The 27800-nt window shown below is 46.7% G+C and overlaps 1 protein-coding gene across 3 annotated transcripts in view; it reads right to left on the bottom strand.

Annotated features, from left to right (window-relative positions):
* The window catches only part of LOC1279799 (rho GTPase-activating protein conundrum), a 57077-nt gene that overhangs the window by 2408 nt on the left and 26869 nt on the right, over positions 1-27800 (bottom strand). For all 3 annotated transcript variants that reach the window (XM_061656397.1, XM_061656399.1, XM_061656400.1), the window contains exons 2-8: positions 17970-18534; positions 4189-4256; positions 1694-2141; positions 1533-1620; positions 875-1463; positions 614-791; positions 363-546 (exon numbers count right to left, since the gene is read on the bottom strand). In XM_061656397.1, coding sequence (XP_061512381.1) covers positions 363-546; positions 614-791; positions 875-1463; positions 1533-1620; positions 1694-2141; positions 4189-4256; positions 17970-18156 — 1742 coding nt within the window. In that variant the 5' untranslated portion in view covers positions 18157-18534. The remainder of the gene's footprint in view (positions 1-362; positions 547-613; positions 792-874; positions 1464-1532; positions 1621-1693; positions 2142-4188; positions 4257-17969; positions 18535-27800) is intronic.

Genomic DNA, 27800 nt, shown 5'->3' with positions numbered 1-27800 from the left:
AATGAAAGGAAATGAAATGATGACATAGTCCGTATACTCTATAAATGAGAGACTCGAATCAAATAAGACACCAAGATCCTTAGACACACATACAGAGACTGTATACGTGAGAGATACAAGAATGAAAAGACAGAACATTTTTCAGGACACAGGACTGAGCCGTTAGAAGCTCGCCATGTAGAGAATTTACAGAACCAGGATAAAAGGACAAGACAATCAGCTGTAGAGAATACAGGACCAAAAACTTTAACGTGATCCGCGCATACCAGGAAGCCGTTTAGAAGAAGGATGGCAGTACAGTCATTGAGGATTTGTTTTTGTTTTGCAAGATCTTCTCAATAATCCGCTCGAGCGCTGCTTACCTCGGTGGAAAGAACGAAGGCGCAATGATGGTGGCCACGTTCTGTTGCGTCATCTTGTTGAGGTCCTGCAGCTCCACCACCCGCCGGAAGAAGCTGAGCAGCTCGCGCAGAGTGTTGCGGTTTTCGTGCGGCAGCAGCTGACAGAGGACCGCCAGAGCCTTGTACTGATCATGCGGAGGTAGAACTGAAGAACAGAATGAAACGTTTTAGTACAAAGTGGTTCTCACAAAACAAGATTCGTTAGATCTTACCGTTCGTTTGATAGAAAAGATGCACCAGATCGTTGGCGAGCAGTGGCTGGGGAAGCTCCCGTAGCCAGCGCTTCAGCAGCGCACTGAGATCGTGCACTCCCGCCTTCTTGATCAGTGGGTCAATCTTTTCCGGCTTGCAGTAAAAGTTGTGCTCGATCTCGTTGTACAGGGCTTCGGTCTGGAGATGACCGAAAAACGGAAAAGAAGGAATTATTAACAAATTCCTTGGAAGTCACGCCATGGGCAGGTCGTCTCACTTACCTTCTGCTTGTGGCCAGGTACCCGCAAAATGCCTTCCTCCCGGGCACCGCGCACCGCCAGCTCGGCCAGTATGGCCTGCAGCACGAGCGGCACGAGCGTCGTATCCTCGCCCGTCACCTGCTGGTCCCGGCGCACCAGCGCATTGAGCGACACGCCGAACACGTTGCCCTCCTCCTTGCGCTTTCGCTTGAACGGTTTCCGCTTGTCGAGCGTGACGTGGTTTTTGTCGAACAGTGAGGCCAGCTCGAGCCAGAGCAGCGGCTGCAGCCGCTTCTGCTCGCCCTCCGATATCTGGTCGATGTCGAGGCAGGGTTCGCGGGCCGCCTCCGGCCGCTGCTCCCACTGGTCCGCGGCCGACGGGGACGTCTGCTTGATCATGCTCTCGAAGCTGACCGGTTCGTACGACGAACGAAGCGGCGAGTTCTCGACCGAGCTGCAGAGCAGACTGTTGCGCGGCGGCGAGCTGGGCGGGCTCTGCTCCGATGATGAGTTGCCGGAGTCGTCGTTGTCCCGCCGGACCGCCACGGCCGACCCGTTGTACAGGTTCGTGTGGCTGCGCGTGCCCGAAATGTGCTGACCGGCGTGGGGCCTGGAAGGAAAGGAAGGGTGTGTTTTAGAGATGTGTTCGCTGTTTTAAGTCACTCGTTCGCTGTCTTACCCGATCGTACAGGATGGATCCGAGCCGGACCGAATCCTCGGTATGTGAATCGTTCCCAGTCTTTGGAAGTTGAGCAGCTCGATGCCTTCTGCAATTGTAAGAAAGAGAAAAACGAATGATTAGAAGAGAATTTCTACCAAACTAACTAATTTGTATCGTACCGTTGTGTATGGGGATGTCGCACCGGATGTGTGATCCACGGAACAGCTCCGCCGAACCGCGCAACGGGGCGCTCGGTGTGCGCCGCAGGTGTTGCTTGCCACGGATCGGTGTCGGACGCACCACACCATTCCCATCGAACACGGACACGAAGCTCGGTATGTGTGGATGGTGGTGGTGGTGCCCGTTGCCCGGCGGCGTGTTCCACGCATCGTCACCCGGCAGCGAGTCCAGCGAGTCCGGTGTGGCACTGCGCGACCGCGTACCGGTGCTGGAAGAATCTTGATCCCGAAATACGTCTCGTATGTCCGGCTTCTTCGTCGATCGGTTGCGCGTGCGGCCGCGTACCGTGCGGTTGAGCGCCTTCACGCGCTGCTTGACCGCTTCCGCGTGCATACTCGAGAGACCAGAGATGACCGGAGCTAGTTCTGTCGCTGACAGCTCGCGACCCTGTGGTGAAGGAGGGAAGAAAAAAGGTGGCAGCCATTAGATAATTGATAAAGGATGTTGTTGTAGTAGTTGAGGTTACGTAAATGCAATTAAGGCCGGTCTCGTAGTACAGTCGTCAACTCGTACGATTTAACAACATGCCCGTCATGGGTTCAATTCCCAAATGGACCGTGCCGCCATACGTAGGACGGACTACTGGCAGGCCTTGACCGACAACGGTTGTTGAGCCAAAGGAGAAGAAGAAGAAATGCAATTAAGAAATTGATGCAAACTAAGAAATCCTCGAAAACTAACGCAAACTTCAAGAACAGGGCAACAGAGGGTTTCCATGGTTTAGTGGTTGTGTCCAAAAGTTTTTTGGGTTTTTCCCAGTTTTTCGATCGTTTCGACGATTCCGACTCCTCGTTGTGGATGAATTATTAGATCATTTTTATTTATTTCCAATGGAACAATTTCAATAAATCGAGCGGTGAAAAATCATTAGACGAACTCAACAAATTACGGGAAACAACCAAAATACATATGGGAAACACTATATTGAATAGACATATTGAAAGGGTGTTTATTAGCTAAACACCTGCTTAGCTAAACACCTGTTGCTGCTTAAGTTTATTAAAAAATGAGAACTGATGATGAGTTGAAATGCAATAAATGAAGCCAATGAAAATAAAGCGTAGAATATCTTCGAGTGGTTTAATCGAGGATCTAGCGAGCAATCTGTAGCCAGAAAGGTACAGATATAAAAGAGATAAAAAATAATCTTCAGATTTTTTTGATACCTTCCATCCTACTAAAATTATTGGAAAACTATAAAAATGGAAAAATAATTATTTAGATTCTAAAATCTAATTAAATAACGTTCTATTGACCAGGATAAGGCTTATCTGGTTGTTATTATTCAAAACAACTACCGTCCCAACAAAGTGATCATGAGACAATTGTAGTCTTTCATAGAATACTTAAGCGAGTTTTAACAGATGCAGTCTTCAGCACGTTGCATCAGGTATCTTTCATTGCATTTTCGATGTTTTTCTTCAATTCTATATCTACATACAAATATCCTTTCAAAGTTATTTCTTCTATCAATACTTATTTAAGTAGTACTAGTACTTATTAATATAGTAGTACTTAGTACTTATTTAATATATTTTTGACATTAGATATCCTCCATTTTGTTGTGGTTCACATTAGACACTTCTTTAAGAATTCATCCTGGAAAAAAACATCAAAGTTTTATTCTTCTCTTTCAGGGGTTTTTTTCAACTCTATTATCATACATGAATTTAATTATGCCTACAAGATACGCCAACACGGTCAATGCTGTCAGTTTAAAATCAGTTCTTGACGCTTGTCTGTCCATAACTAAGGTCTGCTTACGCATCTCAAAATCGCCTCAGAACAAACGTCACAGGAACGACATCTCCTATACGTCATAGCCGCTTGCTTGTCCCACTTGAGTCCCAAAGCAGGAACACCAAAACAGTCTTTTATCCAATTCCCAAGAATCAATCTTCCGAACCGGGACGCGAGTGTGCGCATTTCAATAACGCAATCAATCAAACTCAATCTTCTGTCCGCAGACTGCCGCCGACGCGGGAAAAGATTGCATTTCGGAAGCGCTTCATCCCGGCATCCCGCTCCCGCGTTGGAACAGACGAAAAAACACGCTAGTAATTAAATGTTACGGATCAATCTGCGAAAAGAACGGGCCCCTCTGTCCCGGGCCGATTGATCTGGCGTTGATTGATATCGTACTGGCGAGAGGATTTTGGAGGTGGAAGAGTATGCAGCGTAACTCGCAGTTGCTTCCCACGAGAACGTTGGTTTAATGAAGAGCTTTTGCTGTGGCGTTTTAAGACATTAGATCAGCAAAATTTCAATTCAATTCCTGCCCTTGCGCACGATCGGGGCTGCGATGGCGATTAATTAATAACTATGAATAATGAAAATGAACTTTGCTACAGCTAAACCCATTAGGTAATGAAACCCAAACGCCGTGTAGCTGAAACCAGTATTGAAAAAAGCCCTCTCCCCGGACATCACTTACCTCTTCGAATGCTTTGGTTAGCTGTGGAAATCCTGCCGAATTGAGCCATTCTGCTTCCAGTTCTCCATCTGCAATGGGTACGAAAGAAAAACAAAAACAAAGATTAACTTCTTGTGCTGGTAAAACCGTTTTGCTTCCATCTTAATTACGAGCATCGTTGTCCATGCCCTTTGCTTGACCTTGCGCTTGCACCTGAAAGTCTCGTGCGCGTAGGGGCAGCCCGAGAACCTGAGGTTGGATTTTCTCACTTCCCCATGCAACGTTGGATCTTCCGCTCGGTCTTCCGCGGCTTCTGGGTGTTAATTTTCATACCTTCTTCGTACCGATCCTCCCGGGGGCGATGGAAAGAACCACTGCTCGGCGTTTGTTTTCTTTACGTTAAAGGGGAGTTTTTTTGTAGCTTTTTTTTTATTAACTGAACCTTTAGCCCTCACTTTGATGCCGCTGCTGTACAAATAGTCAGTCACTCGCTCCCGTCCGTGGCAGCAATTAGCCCGTGCACTGTACGCGGAAGTCAATCATTAGTCAACCGGTGTGTGTGTGAGTCGGTCGGTATGTGCAGTAAGCCGCCGCTTCTTTTGCTTTATAGAGAGCCATTTAAACACACCGCTCTTCCTGTTTACATATCGATCCACCTATGCGCCCATTAGGCCCGGAGGGTCACATGCAAGAACAGCAAAATAGGAAAGGCGAACGCGAAAACGTCACTCTTGTGGCGATCTGCCGGTTGCTTTCTGCAGTGGGCGCTATTTTCGGCGCATGAAGTCGTCTCGTCGAGGTTAAGCTCGGAATGAGCTCCATGATCGCGAATCGCCCACCGGTCACACAGGGACATGACCTTACCAGAGTTCTAGGTTACCCGAGGGCCGACCGTTGTTTTTCCCCCATTTTTGTCTTGTCTCTTCTCTCCTCAACCCACACAGCTGGGCTGTGACCGCAAGGTGACCGAAGGACGAGCACATGAACACTGCACCAACGTTTGAGCGTGTGTGTGTTGAGCTCTGTGGTATCTCTCCCATTTGCCAACGGTTAGACACTGCCACCAGGCTGGATAAAAAAAGGGATTCACCGGGGCTGTTGTTTAATGTTATGCAAGCAAACTGTAACCGGGCAAGGTTTGTTTGCATGTGGCCGCTTGGCAAGGGGTTGGTACCAACCGAGAAGGGTTTTGTAGTGTCCACACACAGCTTAAGCTTTTTGCTAGCCCTCGTACGCTGTGCTCCCGTGTGTGTGTGAGGGTTTGTTTACTTTCGGTGCTTGGATGACACTCGGCTGTCCGGCCTGTCCGATAGTCCGACGACCCAACCAAGTTAGTACGAAAAAAACAGGCCATAAATGACACCAGCCAGGTTATGGGCGCTTTATGCAACAGCCATTTTCATTTCGCTGCCCTACTTGCTTGTTGCGGACGTTTCCCGCGCGCGTTTTGCGCGTAGAAATTTGTTCAAATATGATAAACTGCATGTCGTTACCGTAATCGAGGTGTAGGTATGTGTGTGTGTGTGTGTGTGCGCGTGTGATACAACTACTTAACTTTGTTGATATGGAAAAACGTAGCCGCAGTGGCGATGTTGTGTTGATTTAATAATTTCGTATTGCGACATCGCGCTGTTGTGTGGGGCGTTTAAATCTTTTGTTCAGTTCAATTCAATTTATTCAATACAATTTCATCAGTTCAATTCATTTGGGATGATTAAATAGTTTAAATTTTGATACTTTATTTTGTGAATGATTATTAAGCATTTCAAAGAATTATGCTTCAAAGAAAGAGTTTCAAAGAGCTATGGTAAATATTTTAATTATCATTTATTAAAAAATAGTTAAATTTGAAGGTAACAAAGATGGTCCTTTTTCCAATGAAAGTGACCTCTTCCGTCGCTCATGATCAAGATCACGATCGCCAATTACGAGCCAATATGTCAACAACAAAAAAACCGTCCAACACCCAAACACAAAAAAAAACCAGAACATATGTTGTGCCCCCCCCCCCCCCCCCTTTTTGTTGAGCGAGACCTGTTCGCACCACTAACCCATAAAAGTGGCATAGGCATAGTGCGAGCATAAATTAATAATTAATTAACAAGCGCTCCGGCGCAAGATGGTCGGAGCGAAACGTGAACGGACCGTGAGCGTGTGATGACTTTTTCCACGCTTGGTCCATCGCAAAAAAATAGGAAAAAAATATGAGGCAAAATGCTCCCGCTCATTGAGTTTCCCTCATTGCTCCACGGTTGAGCGATGCGTTGCGAGGTGGCGACTGGTTTATTGTGCTTTAAATTTGGCACAGGCTTGCGGCAGCACCCACACGATTATAATGATGATTATTTATCTTCATCTGCAATTTGCCTTGTTTAGTGCGAGTTTTCCGTAGTGAGATCGTAGTGAGAGTTTGTTTTTCATCCCTTGTCTGGTTGGTGCCGCTGTTTCACATCCTCTATCTGGAGTTTTGTTTTATTTTGACATCCATAATTTACTGCACAAGTGGCTCAATAAATGCAACGAGGTTTTGTTTCTTAACGATTTCATTTCACTCTAAATTAAAAAGCCCCTGCCGAACACTATCTGGCTGAGTTGAAGTTTATATCGCGTCTCAAGCGATAGTGTATGCGTGTACGCGCACCATCCAGCGACATCAATCGCCGCACAAAAGCTCGCGTGTCAGACGGGCCAAACATTGGTACAAAACAGCTCCATCCGCTTTCCCGCCACGGGATGGGAAAGAGTGTCTAGTGTGACGTTCGCTTGCTGCACTGCTTCCGGCACGTTCGGTTACCGGGTAGGGCAAAAGATGCCATGGGAATCATATTGTCTCACAGAGGTTGTAATCAGTTGTGTGGGTAAGTGATTTGAATAATGTCATTAAACATAATATTTGCACGGGAAAGTGTAGTGAATTTAATAAACGAAATAATTAATAGTGCAATTACCTATGCCTATTACCTATGCAACTTTAATCAAATCTGGCTTGAGCGTTGCAAAATTGCATTCAAAAGGTCTGCGGCATAGCATTCCATTATTTTCCGTTGGAACGTGGCGTTTTAGCTATTCAGCACGAAGTTAAGCTAACGCCCGATATCAGTACGCTGCGGTTTATTTGTGTAAGAATGTAACACGATGCCATGCAGTATCTTTTGTGCGTTGCATACCTCCACGGTAACTAACGCAGCGATGAGCATGTTGTAAGCCTTTTATCTATTTGGTTGTAAAACTTAATGCTACGATAATTTAGGAAATAATTTTGACACACATTTAGCCCACCGTTTCATCCCACGATTTCAGAAATTTCCGTGGGTTATGTGTACTTTTATGATAAAAAAGCATTTCCAATTTTTTTACACATGCAGCTGTGTGTGCCCAAAATCCCTTTACCCCAAAAAGTATCCTAAGCGCGTGTGCCAAAATCACAGTTCCGGAACTTGGGGGAGCCCCAAAACGAAATTGATGCCGTTTGTCGGTAGTACAACGCACTCGCATCCAAGTTACACCAATCTACGGTCCATCGAGAGAGCAATGGGGTAATGTACGACGGGCCGAAATGACTTCCGAGTTAGGTAATTTAACCGGCACAATTGAACATTACCGGAGGTCCAACTACAGGGCCACGCCGGGGTGCTTAAATTTTGCCAAACCCACCTTCCGTCCATCCCCTTTCGGAAGCCTACGCACGTGTGCCTGGGTTCGGGTTAGCTCATCGAATGCCCTAGCTCTCTCTCTCTTTCTCTCTCGCTCTGTACGCACCAAAATTGAACCATCAAACGGGAACGAGTAACTGCACTGTTCCGAAATCGAAGCTAACTTCCCGAACCTATATGGCACACACACACACACACACAAGCGTGCCACGCTCACACACCCTGCTCCAATGATCCGTGGCTGGCCGGACATGGAACCGGGTAAAGGTAAAACGGTACGCCAAGTGGGCCGCGTAGGGTGCCCGGGTGCCACGTGATATGATTTGCATTCGTAGCGATATTCGAGGCAACGGCTTTTCGAGTGCGAACCCTACATCCCCTGAGCATACAACGGAGGAGGTGCAGAAATGACTTTCCCGTACGTGGTTTCAATAACAATTGCAAAAAGATCTTGATTTGTGTGAAATCGATCTCACACCCACCAAACCGAATGATTTGCGTGTTTACGGGTATGAAAAACTGCAAGTTTAAGGTGTGAGAGGTTTTTTTTAGGTGTGGGTTTATATTAATTGGATTGCTTGAGCCACAGGTTTGCTACGTACAATGTTTCAAGGTCTATGTAATTAGATGCCGAAAGGCTGTAGATGCAGAACGTAATGGACGTCATCTTAAGTGTTCTTTACTCAGTTGTTGAAGTGAGCGAACGATTTATTCCCTCACAACATTTAATATACAACACCCAAAGGGCGGTAAGTGTAAAAAAACAAATGCATGATTCAATAATATTTTTTATTTAGATGTTTTTGACTCTATGAATCCTGAATTTGTATTTTGAAAAAAAAAATTGTTCAATTATACTTAGTTAACTCAGCATTAATTATTTATTTAGCTGCTTTGATTATTGATGAAACAAGTATTTGAGCTGATTGGCAAAACAAATCAATACAATATTGTTTTAAGGATCACATAAACCTTATGCTGTGGGGTTTTTCGCAAATAGTTTAATATTTTTATGCAGCTTTTTCTCCAAATATCTAGTATTTATTCTGAACTGCTAATTTAGGGCTTTGTGCCTAAAAAGAAAAAGGAGGGTAAGACTTTTTCTTTTTAGGCACAAAGCCCTAAATTAGCAGTAACATTACTGGAATCTTCATGGGTCTATGGTCAGTAGGTGCAAGTATGTCTTTGGATAAATACAGGGCTTTTCAAGGATTATTTTAGTTTTGGAACACTTTCATAACTCTTTCTTGGGGATATGAATTTAATGTGATCGACATTGGACTCTATAGCACCTTTTTTGGACAAATACAATAGGAATTTCCAAAGTGTCTGTCCAACAAGAACTGCTATTTTGCTAACCACAAGGAACCATTACAATGATATGAATAAGCAAAAGATTTTGTTTAGCTTTATATCAAAATAATTTTGGTTAATCCACACATCATTCAGTACATTTGTTAATTTGAACAAAAATGATGGATTGAAGGAATCTTCTTTAAAACACAAAGTTAACCACTACTCCACATGGCCATTTAGAATATTCGCAGATCTGTTGAATCGTTTTGTTTTATTTGATTTTTTTTAATTCCATTCATTAATGCACGACTTGTTTCTATACTAAATAAGTATGGTTTTGCAACGAGAAAAGCCATTACTGCACTCAATAATATAAACCATTTCGCTTCTGGGAGGGACGAAACGGCACAACCACAGTCACCTCGACCTTAATCGTTCGCTGGGATGCCGATGGGGGTACTGGCAAGGTCGGCATTGCCTGGCCAGGCTGCCCACCCTGGTGACATTTCGCATCCGAACGATCGCAACCAGCACACACACACACACTTCCCTCGGCAATTCGTAATCAATTCGTAATTGTTAAGCACCGTCCCCCGCGACCCAGGCGAACGATTCATCATGGGCAGCCCGTGCGGTGCGTTCATCAGCGAGTCAACAATTAGTCGATAAAAATAAATAACTGCACAAAACAAAACTGCAGCACAAGACACGGCGAGGCACTCTACTTCTCAATTGCTCCATTGCTGCCCAGATTGTCACTCACGTTTTCTCGCCTCCTTCTCGAGCGCGGCACATGTGCTGCAACGACGCCGGCAGCGGCGGGCCACACCATCACAACCACACCATCACAACCCGTTCACCTCGCAGCTGAGGCAGAGCGCAGCAGCACTAGTACCGTGCCGTCAGTACGAGCTGCTAATGATATGGGTCACCGCGAAAGGAGCATTTCAATTGTACCAAAGGTTGAGGCAAAACTGCAGCCCGGACTCCTGTTGTTGCGCAGGACGGGGCTTCGTATGCAGGCCGTAAATCCGATAATGATGGCCAGGATTTGGCGTTCGCGGAGGGCGCTATTTGCCGCGCAATTATCGGTGACTCGGCGACAAAAATGATGACAACCACTTCATTTATGGGCCGTGCCGACAATTGTTATGTTGTCTTTTTGGACATTTTAACGACCCGAAAGTGCAATGCTGCCTTGTAGGTCAGGTCGTGGTGGATTTTTATTTCGTTGCATCTTTAAAGCACCTTTTTAACAGCAGGTGATGGTAGGAGGGGGAGGGGGAGCAATAATTGGTGTCATAAGTGTGGGTAATAATTATTTTTGTTTTTCTTCGAATGATATTTAAGCCACTGCAAGCGTTTTGATTGATTTTTTTCTACTCCAAGTCGCGTATGTTTTTCTTTTACGGATTGCGTTTCGTAACGGCATCAAGGATTTAATTTCAAAATAATACAAAAAAAAACAATTAAACGCTATTGGAATGATGCTTCAGGCGAGCCTAAATTCCCATTGCATTTCTGCAACAATGTTAAGCTATGGGAATGCTAAACAATTCCAACGCCTGTGCTGCCGCACACTTCTCGCCATTACCAATTTCCGATAATGACCGCTGCACCGTGGTTGACTCATTAGCCGGATCGAGTGGTGCTCTGGCTCTGGCAAAAGATTAGCATATTTATGCTTCGGCACGTACTAAGCCCCTTCGTCCGTGGTTGTGCACCGTGTCCGTGTCAAAGGACCACGCAAAGCCAGCCCATATAGGCGCGTACCAGTGGGCTGTTACATATGTTTGGGTACGAAAACTATAACTCATTTTCTTGGCCTCCAACGCTTTTCCGCCATGCGATACAATGTGGCGGCGGCACATTGCAATGTTTGCTGCATTCGTCAGAATCGAACCTCGGGGACGGGGATGCAAACGGTCAGCGTGTGACAGCGCCGTCACTGTTCCACTTTCGGGTGCGCATGCGCATGTGCATTATGCATTGTGAAACTCTGCCTCTGTTCGTGCGGTATGCGATCGGTGCAGAGAACATAAAATCCCAACACTAAACATACCCCGTAGTGGTAGAGAAATGCTACACGGGGTAGAACACTGGCGTGTGTGGAAAGTGTTGCGCGAGGTGCGTACTGCGTGCCACTTTTGATGCATTCCAACTGAACCCCAATCGAGGATCGGGTGGCCGGTGCAATTTAAAAGGCACTGTGCGGTAGAATTGCGCATAAAGATACATGCTTCCCCGGCTGGGAGTCGACATCGTGGAAGCAAAACGATGCTTTATTCGAGTACATTAAGCAACAGAAAACAAAACACGCCCTGTTTTCTCGCCCGTGTGTATGTGCGTCTTCATCGGAGCACAAAAGGGACGGCTTTCTTTCAGAGAGAGAGGGAGAGAGACGCCTTTGCAAAGATAGACTAATGGGTGCACTAATGGGACGCGTGTGGTGATGGGTGCACTTTGCAAGAATAGCCTCCAGGACAGGGAGAAAAGCGGCCTTTTCTTTTGCAATCAATTGCTGTCGCGACACAAAAAAGGGGAAGTCCGGTGGTATGTGGTATGATAAGTGAGTTCTTTAATGAAGCCATTTTGTTGCTGAAGGAATTTTATCTCTTCTAAACGAAAAGAGTTATGGGCAGCCCGACGGGTAAAGAACAAAGCAGAGCCCGCCATGCGAAGCGACAGAAGAAAGTGAAGCAATTTTGCCGATGCTATTTGAATACAATTGAAACATATACATTTTTACTGCTACAATGCAACATGCTCGCACAACATTCCATTAGCACTACGCTCCCTCTGCTCACACGACGAGCTCGCAGCAAGAACACACAATCTAAGCATCTAAGATTAATGTTTGTTAACCGGGCCCAGTGCCCAAAACCCCGTGACGGTTGAGATTACGCACGTAGCCCGTCTAGCCTGGCCGTTTGTGCGCGCGTCCCTTGGCCTTACGTGAAGTGTACACGGGCCCGACCGTACACGGTTATGAAACATGGTCACGTTCGGAATGGTCAGTTCGTCGTCTGTCGCGCTGCAGGGTGACGCCGCACGCCGCATAAGAATTAGAATTTATTTCTGTTAGCGAAATGACCGCACAGTGGAACGAACAGAGAGACAGAGAGAGAGGGAGGTCAAGCACCCGCACCGAACCGGGCATGACATTTGGCGAAACGTTGCTTTCAACACATACACACCCAACCGATTGTTGGAAAGAGACTTTTCAACGCCAAGTCGGTAACGGTTGATTTGAAAATATCATCACCCCGACGATCACATTTTTAACGAACTATGTTTTTTGATTGGACAGTTGCGTTGCCTTTCCCAAAACCAGGGCACTGGGGGGGGGGGGGGGGAAGTTCGTCGCCTGTGTGTTCATTCCAGAGCGGTGAGTGATTATTATTATTCGCAAGCCCACCAGCCGGCCCGAAACCCTTACGCAATGTGCAATAATTCACGAACTTGCGCGAGCGCAATAACATCCGACCCGTGCTTGCGTTCCTTCCCTTCTACCTTTTCACTACAAAAAAAAGAAAGAAAAACAGTTTTCGCAGCAAAAGAATGCCCCCCCTACAAAGGGCACACCTACCGATGGGTCGACGCGCCATCATCATCTTTGCGCGCGTGTCAATCAGTGCGCGCGAATCAAAAGAAATACCTTTAATGCATCGCACAAGTGCACTGTGGCCTCTTTTCTTCTTCTTTTACTTAGGTGCAAATTGCTGGAGGGTCAGATCTACCCGCCCGCGTCGCTCCCGACCTATCCCACCGCTTAGATAACCTCCGTTCTGGAGGTGTGTACGCTGCTGGAGTGTCCATCCAAGTGCGCGCACACAAATCGGCTGGGAATGTCGATTCGATTCGCAAGAAGAAGACCGTTGCGGCAACTGTTGCGCAACAATTAATAAGCACCGAAGGCACCACGGGCGATTCGTGAATGCTTACCTTTTTTATGGCTCAGAGGAGAGCAAAAAGACGAAAGACTCAAAGTGACGAACCCGGCGCATCGGCGATAAAAACAATGCCCAAAAAAAAAAACAATTGGTGCTACTATTGATCGTACGATCCCGCATGAGGCACAAGTCCTCCGGTTTGCGAATCTCACATACGTCACCGTCCACTGCGTCGACTGACGATGCACGATGCACAACAACGGGTTTTTAATGCACATACATGTGTACTTGCGTTTAATTAACGGCTCGTTTGAACAGCAGACGGCCGCCTTGTTACTTCTGCTCGGAGTTTCCTTCCTCCGATTGCGCCACGACAGAACAATCGATCGGCTATTGTTGGCTGGGCACTCGTCCGTTTCGGCAGGAATCGATGCGGTAATCGTGAGCTGCAGCGCACTCTCCGATGCAGAACGGATGATGCTTTTCCGCTCGAGACGTGCTCGATGACGCGAACAGTTAGCGCGGTCTGACCTCTTCAAATGAGTTGCCCTCCTCCCGGGGTGGGTCATATGAAAAAGGGGAACGCAACATAAAGTGTGTGTGTGTGTGTGTATATGTGTTTGTAAATGAATATTCTTTAGGGTCAAATTAGCGAACGATTAGCCACAGCAGTTTGTACCGTGTCCCCTTACATGGAAACAACGAGCGAACTCCGGACACGTTCGTTCAGCAAGTTGTGCGATAATTTAGTGTTCCGTAGTGGAGGACGAAGACATCCACCCTCCGTCATTTTTTTGCCATCGCGTCCGAGATGGAGTCATTTGAGGCGCGCGAAGAAGGGAATGAGGAAATTGAGTTTGTTTATTCTGCTTCACCGCCGTCTGATTGCATACATTGCGCGTACCGGGGCTTGTACAGATTGTTTGCGCAACTGGCTGTCCAGCGGAAACTTCAGCATATCTTTTGCAACAAGCAAAAGGTGTGGCCCGCGCGTAAGGGTTTCTCTGTATGATTATTCCCACTTTGTTCCCACTTCGTGTCCCTTTCTCTCTCGCCCGTTTTCTCGCGCGGGATGGATGATTCCCTCGGGTCGTAAGATTCGAGAAGATTTGTGTTTTTGTTTCTCCCTCTTTCTTACTTACTTCCCTCTTATCCGAGCGGGATCGATGTATCTCGTAGACTCGATGTCTGTGATAGCCTGGTAAACAGTCGATCGGGAGAGAAAAAAACGGGGAAATATGAACAAAAAAACAAAACGCCACCCGTGTCTCGATCGACGCGTCGATTGCGTCAGTGAGCTTCCAACCTATCCAAGAGTGGTCGCGCTCCAAGAGGGTCTTTCATATTTGAACGGTTGCGCCCGTTGCATCGATCGTGAAGAAGATCGTGGTCACACACGGTCGATCGACAACGCGGAGGACACGGGCGACACATATTTGCCCGCTTGCCACCAATTGACCGGCTCGACGCGGCTCGACGCTCGATGATGTAACGGATGCATTAAAATTTTAACCTCAAAAGCCTTCAAACCGAGCCGATCATCCTGCCGATCGGCGACCGCACGGATCAGCGTGCAGTGCGGTAGGTTAGCAGGTTATTTAGCCCAAAGCCGGCGACCCAACCGGGCCATCATCGGATGCAGTGGAATGGCGTGCATGTGTGTTGCCGCCGGTGGCGCGATGGCCTCGTTTAATCATCGACCCATCGAATCGCGTTCGAGTGGCTCGTTTATCCCTTTCAGCGCTGTGTGAAGAGGCGCTGTGCCGCTGTTGGGACGGTGCTGAAGATGATCCACCGGTGTTGTCGTGGCCGTTTGGTGGCATCTTAATAAATCGCACAGTTTAGCCAGGCGAGTGGGCTGGTGCGAAATGCCGCACGAGGGCTTTTGCTGCTGGTGCCTAGGGGCTATAAATTGATCGCACGGATTTAAGTCAATTTGTGCGCGCTGTTGTTGGGAAGGTGATTGGGCCCCTTCTTAGCTTTGAAGGCGTCGAGTGTGGCTGAACTTTCGAGCGTGGCTTTCTTTTTTCTCGCTGTTCTTGTGAAATTCGATTCGGGCCGCAATCGGGGATTAGGAAATGCTTAGATTGATGGCCGAGCGAGTTAGGGTGCATAATTAACCGGACGTATAAATGTTTGATTGGTCAATGACTTAAATCTCGCTGCTTTAGGTGTACAGATGTTATTCAACTTGTTTTTACTGTCTTTGCGGGGCTTATTATCAGCATTAATATAGCTCAAAATTCTTCAAATGAAATCAAATCAGCTCACAAAGGCGTACCATAATTTATCATCAATTTCTCTCATTAATATCATAATTTCCAATCACAACATATGACTGCCAATCGAGCTACTCTCCCGTGGCTTACGAAACCACATAATTGCATATATGTTTCATCACATGCCACGACACTCCACTTTCTACGGTTTGTTTGCCCCCATCGTACGATTGTTCGGGAGTTCCTTACCCTCGCCGGTCATGCATCCAAAACCACACGGCCACACTAATTGTCGCCATGGCGCGTATCGATTTCAACAGCGATCATTAGCCAAATGAATTGGCGGTAGGAAAATTGTAGGGCTTGTGCACGGCGCAACGACGCCTAATGACAATTCCCTACCGGTTCGGGGCAGCTACCGACAACAGCAACCACCCACTATCGTACCGAGCTCGAAGTAAATAGTTGAAATTAAGCTTAATGGAGGACCTTCCAGTACGCTTCACTGACTGTCACAGTACACTACCATTGAACGGAGCACAAATAGCGAATTTCCCCTTTACTTTTGCTATTTGTTTTATTTCTACCAAAAATTACCCGCTATCGGTGCATGATTGGCTAGCTTTAAGTAGAGAGAGCTAGAAAGAGACCAATAATTGGTGCATATTTTCTTCAAATAATTCATTTCCGGAATTGCATCTTTCCCGTGCGCCCGACGGTACGCATACATTCACCAGAACCGATTATCGTTTGACTCGCAGGCAGATATCGACGCGATCAGCGTAAGTGGAGTTTTGCTGGAGTGGAGTGCTTTTCTTCCGCGCAACCGCAATTGAACTGCGTGCACTCGAAAAATGCACCATCGGCGACGGAAAACCAGTAGGGCTGCGAGCGGTAAAACAGACAAACCACAGGGCCAATGTACACTATCACCGTCATCGACGGATACGCGGCACGTGGTAAACCCCGGCTGCACTCGCTTGTTGGTGCCACCGGGGGTTATGATGACGATGATGATGATGACGGCACAGTAAGCGGGCAAACAGTGGAACCTCGGGTGGAAAGCCGGAGCATTTTTCTAACGACGCTGCAGTTTGTGTTTCATTTGCAGCAGCAGCAGCAGCAGCCTGCTCCGTTATGCTGCCACATTGCACGTGGTCGCGTGATTCGCGAATGCAATGCGAGCTGTCTGTATCACCACAGTGCAGTTGCAGTGAAGGGGTCTGTTGCTTCTTTTTTGAGTGATTTTTTTTCACCTTATCTAGCAAAAAACCAAAAATGAAAAAGAAGGCCCACTTTTTAGAACGATCGCTTTCGGGCGTTTATTGTCGTTTACCGCTAAGGGGCTTACGCGATTCCCGTTACTGAAGGGGGGGGGGGGGGAGAGAGAGAGAGGTAGAACTATTTTCACTAACGGTGCATCACCCGATTGTGAAAGCACTGCTTGCAGCCTATTAAGCATATTAATTGGAAGCCGTAGGTTGGTTTTGCTGCATGTGCAGTTCCCGCTTTAGGTTTGCATGGCTTGCAGATTCAAAACACAATTGCTTTGTTTTGCGAAATAATATCACTCACAAATAATGGTTTACGAAATGACTCACGAAAAATTGCTGCCGGTTGATTTGAAAAGAAGAGTAAAGCGTTAACAGAGGGAGAAGAGTGTGCATTTCTTAGCCAATTAAGCAGTACACTATATGACGCGCAATGTGAGTGAGGCTTCACAATAAAACGCATCGTCTTTGCGATGGATGAAACGATCGTATGACCGTAGATTTGTGTTGATACATAAAAATGAAAACTTCAGAAGTTAAATCCACTTCAAAGGCAGTCACGTTTTCTAGCACGCTCTATTTAACGGTAAAGTAGCTGCTGAAGTGTCCATGTGTCCTTTTAGAAGTACCCAATTTAATAAACGTGGGCAACCAACAACAATCGTAAGAACAACGCAAATAACACTAATTAAAATCGATATAGCATCTTGTGATCGTTTATGTCGGTTTCTTCCTTATCGCTCCTTTACTTTAATCATTTCCAATTTCTGCTATCATTGCCTTAACGCATGATCGCATTTTTCGTGACCTTAGCTAGGTCGTTTAATTTAAAACCGCTGCGCCAATTGTATTCATCCAAATAAACGAGCTCGACACGCTTGATTGGCATTTGGTTTGCTGGCGTTATTGGTTATCTATATAGCATATAACAGTTTGTTTACACCCCCTCAACCTCCCCCGATGTTTCCACCACGGAGGGCTCAATCGATGAAACGGAAAGACAACAATGCACAGTTGTCGCGTGGAACAACTTGTTGACAACCGAGATCGCACAAAAAGATGTCAATCAAAACACGCATCGGCAGTTGTACCATTCAACAACATGCGAACGGCGTGTGAAGATAAAGGTTATCAAAATACAGTGAAAAAATGACGCGATTTCATTATCGCACCAGATGTGTTCGGCTTTTGTGGAAAGCTTAAGTATGCGCCCAGCACTTTTTAGCCTTGATTTGTGTGTGTGTGTTTAAATTAAACAAAATGCAATTACAATCGTATCACGTGGTGTAAGTGAGTTGCATTTACGATAACCGCTGCTTGCTTACATGTATTTGCAATGAACACGAACCAATCTTGAGCGATTGAAATCGATAAAAAGAGTGTAAACATTTGCTTCTGCTACCATTACAACGCAAGGTCACGGAAGGAAAACAACGCCTTTTCTGTTGCTGTAGATTGCAATCCACTTACCGGCATAATGGGCGATGGGTTCGGTCGGTGCCTGCAGCTTGTACTCGGACAGATACTCGTCCAGATCGTCCACCTCCTGGGGCACCACGCCCCGGTGATGGCTGCCGGCCGGTGGCGACGGGGGAGCCGACGAAGGCTGCTGGCCCTGGTGACCGGCGCCGCCGCCGGTTCCGATGCGCGATAGCATTATCAGCGGGTTCGTTTCGTTTCACTTGACCCCTCTTCCCACTCTTCACTCGCTGTCACTCCTTTCCTCACTACCCTTTATCACGCACTCACTCACGATACACACAATTCAGTGATGTGCACTTCACGGTGTTAAACTGAAACATACACTTCCCTTCATTGGCCACTGTGATCAGCTGCAAAGATTTGCAAGGATGGCTTCGGACCCGCTACACCATCCGGGTGCCGGTTGAGGGACGGCCACTCAACTGCACTTTACTGCACGCTGCAGGTGAAACAGATCACAGCACCACATCGACCTTTCGGGCGCGATATCGACACTTCCTGATTGGGTTGATTGATTACTCTTACTGCTGCTGTTGCTGTGGTATTTGTTTTGCTATAAAGAAACCGAGAAACGCAAACGTTATTAAAAGAAACAATTAACACTTCACGCTGGAGATGGTGGAGGTGGTAAACATGGGAAAATTAGCAAAAGAATCAATGTTTTGCAAAACCGAACACCACGGGAAGAAAGCTACAAAAAAGACAACAACCCCCCAACTGTCCTTATGTCTTGTTGGCCTTTTTTCTCTCTTTTTTCTCTATCTTCATAAGACATTTCGTAACAAATCTTGACGAATGGACACATGTATCAACAGTCGCACATTAATATCTCTCACTCGGCACGCTTGTGGCTGTGTTTGATTTGTTTACATCTGCCTCTGTTTTCCCTCCTGTTTCTCGCTCTCATACACTCTTTTTCACTATTAATTTTCACTTCGCTTCCTGTTCCGGCATCGGGCCACTCTCGGTGTGTGTTAGAAACGAAACAGAGGAAAAAAATACAAGAGGGAAATGATCCATCTCCGACAGAGGTGGAAAATCGTTTGCTACTAGTGCGGCGGCTCTCACGGGACGGAGCTGATGCTCTGTGTGCTCACGATGGTGGTGATTTGTCGGAAATGGTTATATCGCAGCTAATTGCCCCAGGGTCCCCCGCTATCGGCCAACAACAGGCCGCGCTTTGGGACCACCGGTGACCATGTGAAGTGCCTTCGGGCTGATGATTATGGCACCGCGAGTATCGGTAGACAGCGTGGTGGTGAGGGAACGAGACGGTGTTTCGTTTGGAGCATGCTGCAAATGAGAAAGAGAACACAATTTTGTGATTAATTAAAAGCTTTTTCATCGGAGAGTAATAAAAATTATGTAAAGTCATTTTTAACATACATTATTGTTAAAAGAGTGTTTATGCATTAAGCATATTTAATTCCTAATTACCTACAATTTGAGTTTTAGTGCTCTAATTTCGATTGATAAGAATAGATGTTCGGTAAGACATTTCCATTATTTTTTATCAAATATACTCTCTTTTCATTCAATGAAAGAGGTTAATATGCTCTTCCCAAGATAACGATCAACAAGACAAGGGCATTAACGCTAACCGAACGGGATGCTTTGCACCGAAAAAACGAATCGTCCCTCTATCGTATGATTTACGCTCGTTTGCTGGGAGCAAAACTCAAGAGACTCGCCCAATGTAAGTTCCACGAAACTAAGAAATAATCCCATCATCAATCATTCCGCACACGTTGACGATTAACGTTTTGCTAGAGAAAAGCACTGTTGTTCTAGAGGGCATCGGGGGTTAGCAGAGATGCCGGCGGTCTTACCCAGCAAAGCCTAGATTCCTAGATCTACTTTCCAGGAACGGACTTCCACCCGCGGCGGCTGCGCTCGGAACAAATGATAATTATCCCGACAGACGGGAAGCTCTCCCCCCCCCCCCCCCCCCCTCGCGAAAGGATCCGTTCGTGACTATGTGATTAGACGAGAAGCGGAACAACACAATCACTCACTCGTGGCCGCTCTGCCCTTGGATCTTCTTCCACGGCAAGTGCGCGCACGAAAGAGGAAGAAAATAGTTCAAAAAATTAACCGTCATTCCCGTTTTTGGGACTGGGTGTGGCTGTGGATACACATTTCGTGGGTGATCCATTGGAGAAGGGAAGCAACAAAAAAAAACGACCAACCGACCGCTCCCATCACATTCAAACCGCGAGCCGTTCGTTTGCAATTATATAATTTACTCGTAAAGCTGCGCGCTCGCGCCCGCGATCGGTGGCCGTCCGGACAGTGAGATGATGCTTGCGTCATGTGGTGTTGTTGATTTGCCTAATTTCATGACGAATTTTCTCAAATGGGGGTGAAAGGTGCCCGAACGAAAAGGGTGATGGTTGTCTCTGTTGCTGATCAGTTACCAATTGCACGGGCCAAAGGGTTTTTATTCCGTTTTGTGCGAGCTTCAAAGAGACTTCATGACTGGAGAGTTTGTGCGGTTTAATGGAACAACATGACTTTGGGAAATGTCAGTTACTATTAAACAGAGAGTGACACCCTGCGTTTGTTATATTTTATTTATTATCTTTATCCATTGAATCAGTCTCATTTGCTTAATCGATTACGCTTTGCGTTTATACACTCCAGCGGACGCGTGTTTTGAAGCGCAAACGATCGCAACGTGGGCCATCATCCGTAACAATAAGAAACGCTGCTCTGCGATACGCAAACAAATCGTTAGGGCGAACTCGCGGACGACCTGTCAGCAGGATAAATATCCCTAAAGTGGAACTCCCTTCGTTTCCTTCGCTTCATAAACACACACACGCACGCTTGACTCAATGTCAGTGATTCAGCGGAAAAGTGCGCAATTTCCTGCGGAACACCCTCGACGTCGCGGCAAAGTTCTTCCCCAAACTCGTTCTCGCCGGCCCGCTCGTAAATCAAAGCCTAACACCGTAGCACTCGAGCAAGAAAGTAGAATAACAAAGCGAAACGCTGCACCGACAGCACCATTGCCTCAGCCAAAAGCCGTGCCAGAAATTACGCCGCCATTGCGGCAACTACCAAGCGCACAGGCGTATTGAGGTTGAGGTTCTTGCTTGCTCTTGACAAGTGTTTCCATCCACTTGATTGGCAAATGGTCAGTTTGCCCAAAAACATTTGTCCCCCGGGGTGGCGCGAGTAGGAAACGCGAAACTTGGGCTTGGTGGTTTTGCGTGAAAATTTCAATTAAACGCCCTCGAATGTCGTGCAGGGTGGACTAGGTGGTACACCTTTGGCCAGAATTCGAACGCACAGCGATCTTGAGCGGTCAACGGTGAAGGTTACGGGCAACAATGGCAGTGTGCGGTTCATGCGGCTCAATTGAGACCCTTTCCAGGGCTCAGAAACGCGCGGTGAAGCGCTTGCAATGCCGCCCACCGGCACTTTACGCTGTGCGCGATCACTCGATCACTGTCCCGCGCGATCGAACGCGATTGATTGCCGTGCAATCCGTATCCGCCTTGGACGCGTCTCCGTCACAATTACCAGGCACAATTATTGTGCCCCGTTCTTGCGCTTTATCGAATGTCGATTGTGGCCCAGAGATCTTTGGAGTAGGATGCATGCAACGTGCAGGTGTGGAAGGAAAGAAGCCGTCGTTCCCAATTGACGACAATCCAGGAAGATTGTGCTGGACACTGTCTCGGATTAAAAACATCGTCAACAACGGTGGTTGAGTTCTTGAACGTTCGGAATCCATTTGCCACCTCTTAAAGGTCTGCAAGTTGCACGATCATGCCTTTTGATTGAATGACAGGTGATGGTGGGTAATAGCCAAAGAGAAATCATACGCTATAACAAAAATACAGCAAACCGCTTCGAATCATTACACACAGCTTGTATTGGATCTGAAGCTGAGATGTTGTTATGTCCGATGGTCACTTTGTGCCTTTTGCCATGCGAGCAAATCGATCAGATAATGAACCAATAATGTAACGGATACTGCTACCTCATGATGGCAAGCAACAGCGAAATGATGCCATTTGTTGTAACAATGTCCTTGTTAATCGAACCTTATTGTGTATAGAATACAGTTTACACAGTACAGAAGTTATTGGAAAGCATTTAAACAGTAAATTTACTGCCATTCAATACCCAAACCGTATTCTAGCGGCTTTCAAGTACAGCCACACACACTCACACACAGGGTTCATTAAACAGGCAACAGCTATCATTTGTCGAAGAAATTGCGAAACCGAAACCACTTCAGTAGCTAAGCGTTACGGTGGTGAAATGCCACCGTACAGGACACACGGTAGGAAATCCATTTCATTAGCCAGATGGGTAGTGCGCAACAACATCACCTTACAGTCGCATGCCGTCCGATGGTCGGAACGGGCATGCACACCGGGTCGGAAAGATATCTGCCACGGTACATGTGCGCCTCTCCCGCCCATTGGTACATGTATCTATTAAACTATTATTACATTCACTCCCGCTAGCGGCGACCGCTTATGACAACGCTCAACGTGTCGAAACCGACCGCATCGTGCGCTTGGGTAAACCGAAACCACACAGAACCACACAAAACCGACACAAACCCGGTCCGCAGGAACTTGGAGCCACCCGAGGAACACGGATCGAATTATGCAGCTGAGGGGAAAACGGTCTTGACAGCGTACGGTCAGGTACAGTGTGTGGTCAGGCGAAGGTGATAGTTTGCAGACCTGCTCGGGCTCGCTTTAAATGACCAGTGCAAGACGCCCCCTCGGACGTTAATAGAGTCCGATTCCGGTTTGAGTTGTTGATGGCGGCTTGTGTGCTGCAGTGTTTGACATCTCCCCCGAAGACACCGCACACCGGAAATTATGGCCACGCGTTATTAGAAGCCAACATATTCCCGCATTTTGCTTCCAAAACCACTCTGAAGTCTCCCAGGCTTCACTAGGGGCAACCAACAAGTCGTTAACCCGGAGGGCTACTGTTGGGTGACTTCTCTCTATCCACCACTAGATTTATTGTTATATTCTACCACATGAAAAGGTTTGAAACAACTGTGTGCTGGCAGTGAAAGTGATTGCGACAAGTTTCTCCCCCAATGGTGTGAGGGTGTGAGCAAGACCAGACCACACCAGCCGAACAGGAAGCACTATTGAACACCATGGTTTACACACAGGATTACAGGTTTGCGGCAGCAAAACAACGCATCAAAACACTCGTTCGCCAACCAGGTACGGGTAGCGCATCTTCGCATTGTAGAAAGCAAAAGTGAACCCACGAGTTGACCTCTGGACACGGCTCCTTCGCCGCATGCCCGGTTATTGCGCAGTATCTGCTGACGGAAAGACCAGATGGTGAGGACGCTTTCCAGGCGCGCACAGGCCTGCGCACAGTGCGCCATTAATTTCTCTTAGATTCCGGCCCGCGGCCCCGAGGGAACCAACGCCAACCCAGGCTCTGCGCTGTCGAGATCGGTGATTAAATTCTCGTTTTGGATCGAACAGGTTGACCTCCAGGACAAGGCGCAGTCGCGGTGTGCTCGGTCGCAGGAACGGGAAAGATATCGGCAGCGACGGCATGATCGGTGGAAGGAAAGAGACACCCTCTTGGTATGGGCGACCTCGCGAGCCTACGCCTAAAGATGGCTTATACAAACCGCTCCAAGACTTCCAAGTGATATCTCCTCGATGACGGTGAATACTTCATTATTGAACCGTCTCCCCCCTCACAGCTTGGACCACCACCCTCTACAACCTGGCATGCGAACAGGTTTCTCACTCTTTGGGGCGGGTTCGACTTCTCTGCTGAAGTCACGAACAGACAGTGTGCCGGGTGGAGTAGTAGCAGGCAGCACTTTGCAAAACTGGAGAGCAACTACTCTCTGGCGCTCACAATCATACACACACACATACGCTTCAAGACCTTGCCAACGCGCCCGGCAAAGAAGTGTGGTAACAATTTTGAATTACAACCTCGGCATGCCCGAGGGCAAGTTCGTTGGGAATAGGCTGATACGTCCAATTTCTCGAGGACGCTGCGCCCCAAGCGTGGTCTGGATGATGAGCGGCAGCAGCAGCGGGAGGTCAGGAATTCCAACGCAGCAAAGGGTCGTGGCCGTTGTTCCGTTGCCGATTTTGTCGCTTGCTTCATTTCGGTGCAGTGGTGGGGAGCGGCGCATGATTTCGCGTGAGAAAGAAAGTGAAACTCCTCCCTTCTTCCCTGACGTCAGCGAAGATGTGTGCCATGTGTCCTCCGCCTCGAAGGGTGTAACGCAACTTTCGCTGGAATGTTGGTTCGGTGCGCTTATCGGGCAGCTTGTTAAAGGTGCTCACTGCGTACCGAAGCCGTCGTTGCAAATCATCTTCAAATATGTCCAGGTCAGAATTTTCGATATCAGATCTGTCTCTCAATTCTCGCAACAAAACTCTTCCTTCTCTCGCAAAAAAGGGGAAATAAGACAAAATTAAAACCAAAATGATAACCATAATCCCAATAAAATAAGATATATGTTGTTGCTAGTGCCGTAATCGAACATCGTTTGGTGGGGACAAAACAACTACTATCAACAAGCCACCGAGAAATGTGGTCCACCAGCAGCACGACCAGGTTCGGAAACTAGATTTTATTCAAATCACAACCACCCCTGGTTAAGATATTCACAAGTTATGAATATTCAGCGATCGCCCGATCTTGAGGCCTGAATATTCTACAAAACGATCTCTTGGAACTCCACCAAGTCTCGATCGCCAAATCGACGTTTCTGTGACTTTGATTCAGAGTCACGGCGACACAGGTTCGTAGGCAGCTAAAATGCGCTACAGAACAACCCAAAAATGAAAAAAAGAAACGACACAATCAATCGCCCCGTGCTACCAAATCGACAGGTTTGAAGGGTTTGACATTGGTGATAGAAGATTAACAGTTAGAGTAAATTAAGACCTAATTTTGTGCCACTTTAATTCCGAGAAGTGAGAAGCCTTTTCGGACAAAAGAACGCGGCCCGTTCGGTTTTGTTTTGGGAAGCGGTGGGAAGTGCGAACGTGAGTGTTTTAGATACAGAAACGGATCCATGGGATCGAAGAAAACGGTTTCCGTTTTTTACGATCGCTAGGGTGTCGACGGTGCAGCTTTTTTTTAGTGGCTTTTAATAAGAAGACTTTAATGATCAAGAACACTCAGTTCCAGTTGTAGCGGTAATTGGAAAACAATGTCCCGTGTTGAGGATCACCTGTGCCGTCGATCGGAACACCATTAATCTTAATTTGGGTCAGTAGAATTCGTGAAGGTTGTAGCTTGAAATGGTTGCATTCTAAATGCTCTCAAACATACCAGTCATACAAGACATACATTGGTTTGAGACACACACTAAGACATCGATGTTAGTGGCGCATGTGTATTATTTCCTTATCTTAAGAGCATCTTTCATTAGGCTCTCAGTTTCTACAGCAAAACATCTACATAAAAGCGCAAACACAAAGCGAAGATGTTCACACAAGATTCCACTAAACTAATGGCATATTCCATTTATAGAAGACTTCAAACGCTGGAATGATGCAATGACTCTATCTCCAACGATCGTTATCCACCATTATTGGTCAGATTCTCGTAGCGGAGAGCCGAGAATGGCTTGATGGTTGATGCAAGTAGCTTTAATCTACAGAAATAGATAGGTTAATGCATTGACTCATTCACTTCTGGCAAAACCAGTTCGGAGGCGGAGGCAACAAAACGTGCCCACATCACATCAAGTGTAGTTCATATAATAAAAAAAAACAAAACGTCACTAATCCTTGTAACGCACAAATAATGACGCGATAAAAAATCATTAAGACATTTTAAGATTGCTTCGAATCTTTACGGCCGGAAATGACAAATATCCGACATAAGGTTGTTGTTCATTACACTGCAGGCTCCAACAATCACAGGCGTTTTAGATTTCGCTGTGCACGAGCTGGAAACAATTTCCAGCTCATAAATTTCCTATTCTGCGGAAGTCTTGCAAGGTCGACACGCGATAAGAGGCGGTGTAAAGCGTTCGAAAAAAAGAACCTATAATCATCCTAACTCAGCCTCATAAAGTGATCTATTTCATAGCACACATATGATGCGGTTCGCGGCACTCACTGAACTATACACTGTGTGTCCTTGGAATTACAAAATCCTCCAATGGCTGTGATTTTTAGGAACAACAACTTAAAAACGTCAAATGGAGTTTCTAGAAAACGCTTCTTCATTTCCGTCCCTTTTTGAATGTTTTAGCCGACAACAAGTTGCATACATTTATTCCACATGCTTTGAGCATACGACAGCTCATGTCTTAAACATGACCCAAACTACTGGTTTTAAAGTTATCCAACTGAAACCGAGTGGCTTATTGTGCTGTAAGCTTTTCTTATTTGCGTTCTCCTCAACTTATCACACACAGTGTTCCTTGATTCCGCTCAGTTTCGTCTTAATTATGCCCACATCGCCACAAACCGCACCAGAAGTACCTGTAATCGGTCGTAGGAATTTTCCTACCACCTTCCCCCAACCACGCATTCTACGCGTTAGAAACCCATTAATACCAAAGCGGTATCTTGTCACCTTAAATTGGCATCATTAACGCGCACCACTGCGGCGGCTGTCCACAGGGTCTGCTTCCACTTTGTCCCTTCGCAAAATCTAGAACCTTTAGCGACGGAACGTCGTCCTTCCAGCAGCACCAATGACGTGAGGTGAGCATTAAAGCTACCCCCATTTTTTGTGGCGCGTGTTTTGCATCGGTGGTTGAAAGTCCTCACCACATCAAACGAAACCGAGCGAACGGTTTGCACTCTCAATTGCTTGACAAACAGTGGTTAGCCGGGGTTTTTTTTTCTCCCTGCTATCGTAAATGCCACACATCGCTTCCGATTAGGATTATAAACGGTGTAATAAAAAACACACACAACTGTCCCCACCATGTGAGGTGTGTGAGTGGCAAGGATGGAGGGTCGATGGAGAACAAAAATGGCGTACGCGTAATTACGCGGCAGAATCGGCTCCCCGCGTGGATGGCATTGGCCATTCCATTTGCGTATCGCGTACCTGCCGCGATGCCGAAGGGAACAGAACACACACACACTGCCGGTGGACTTGTTCGGTTAGAATCGTCGCATTCACAAGTGCCTTCTCAAGTACTCCAGGGGTTTAGGGGGGTCTCTAGCTGTCCCGCGGCCACCGGTTGCCGTGAGGTGCGAATGGTTTAAGAGCCAACCGGTGTTTATCTAGAGGGCCACGTGAGCGAATCGAGCCTCGTTTGCCGGTGGAATGATACGGTAAAAGCATTGGTCGTATGTACCCTATAATTGTGAGCGATTCTGTGAAGGCGTTCATGGTATTTTGGGAATCCATCTTTTTTTTACAGGATTCAATTAAAGTGCGAAGATTACATCTCGAGTATGGGCTCTAGAAAATCACAAGAATGTCTAAAAGAGTTCTTTGTAGTGTCTGTTACGTCGCCATGTCTTCTAGTTGTAGTTGTCTTCAGGGCAGAAGCCGACATTACCTTCTTTGAGCTATTGCGTAAAACGAATTGATGAATAATGATTACAGAAACACAATGAAACACACTGAAACATTGACTACTACTCAAAGCAAAACGCACAACGATCGTTGGAGTTGTTTTCAGTTACGCCGTTTTTATTAATAAAGTTGTGTTCAGGTTTAACAACGCTCCAAAGCGTCCTAAAGGTGGAACGAGTTTCTTGTATTAGCAACAACAACACCAACAACCACAACAAATAAACAAAAACCCACGAGCTGTTACACGGGGGTGATTCAGTAACGAACAAGCGAACCGAAGTGTGTGTATAC

Source organism: Anopheles gambiae, chromosome 3 (assembly GCF_943734735.2).
Source record: "Anopheles gambiae chromosome 3, idAnoGambNW_F1_1, whole genome shotgun sequence".
NCBI lineage: Eukaryota > Metazoa > Arthropoda > Insecta > Diptera > Culicidae > Anopheles > Anopheles gambiae.
The sequence above is the reverse complement of the archived record's forward strand: the minus strand, read 5'-3'. Positions and strand labels throughout refer to the sequence as shown.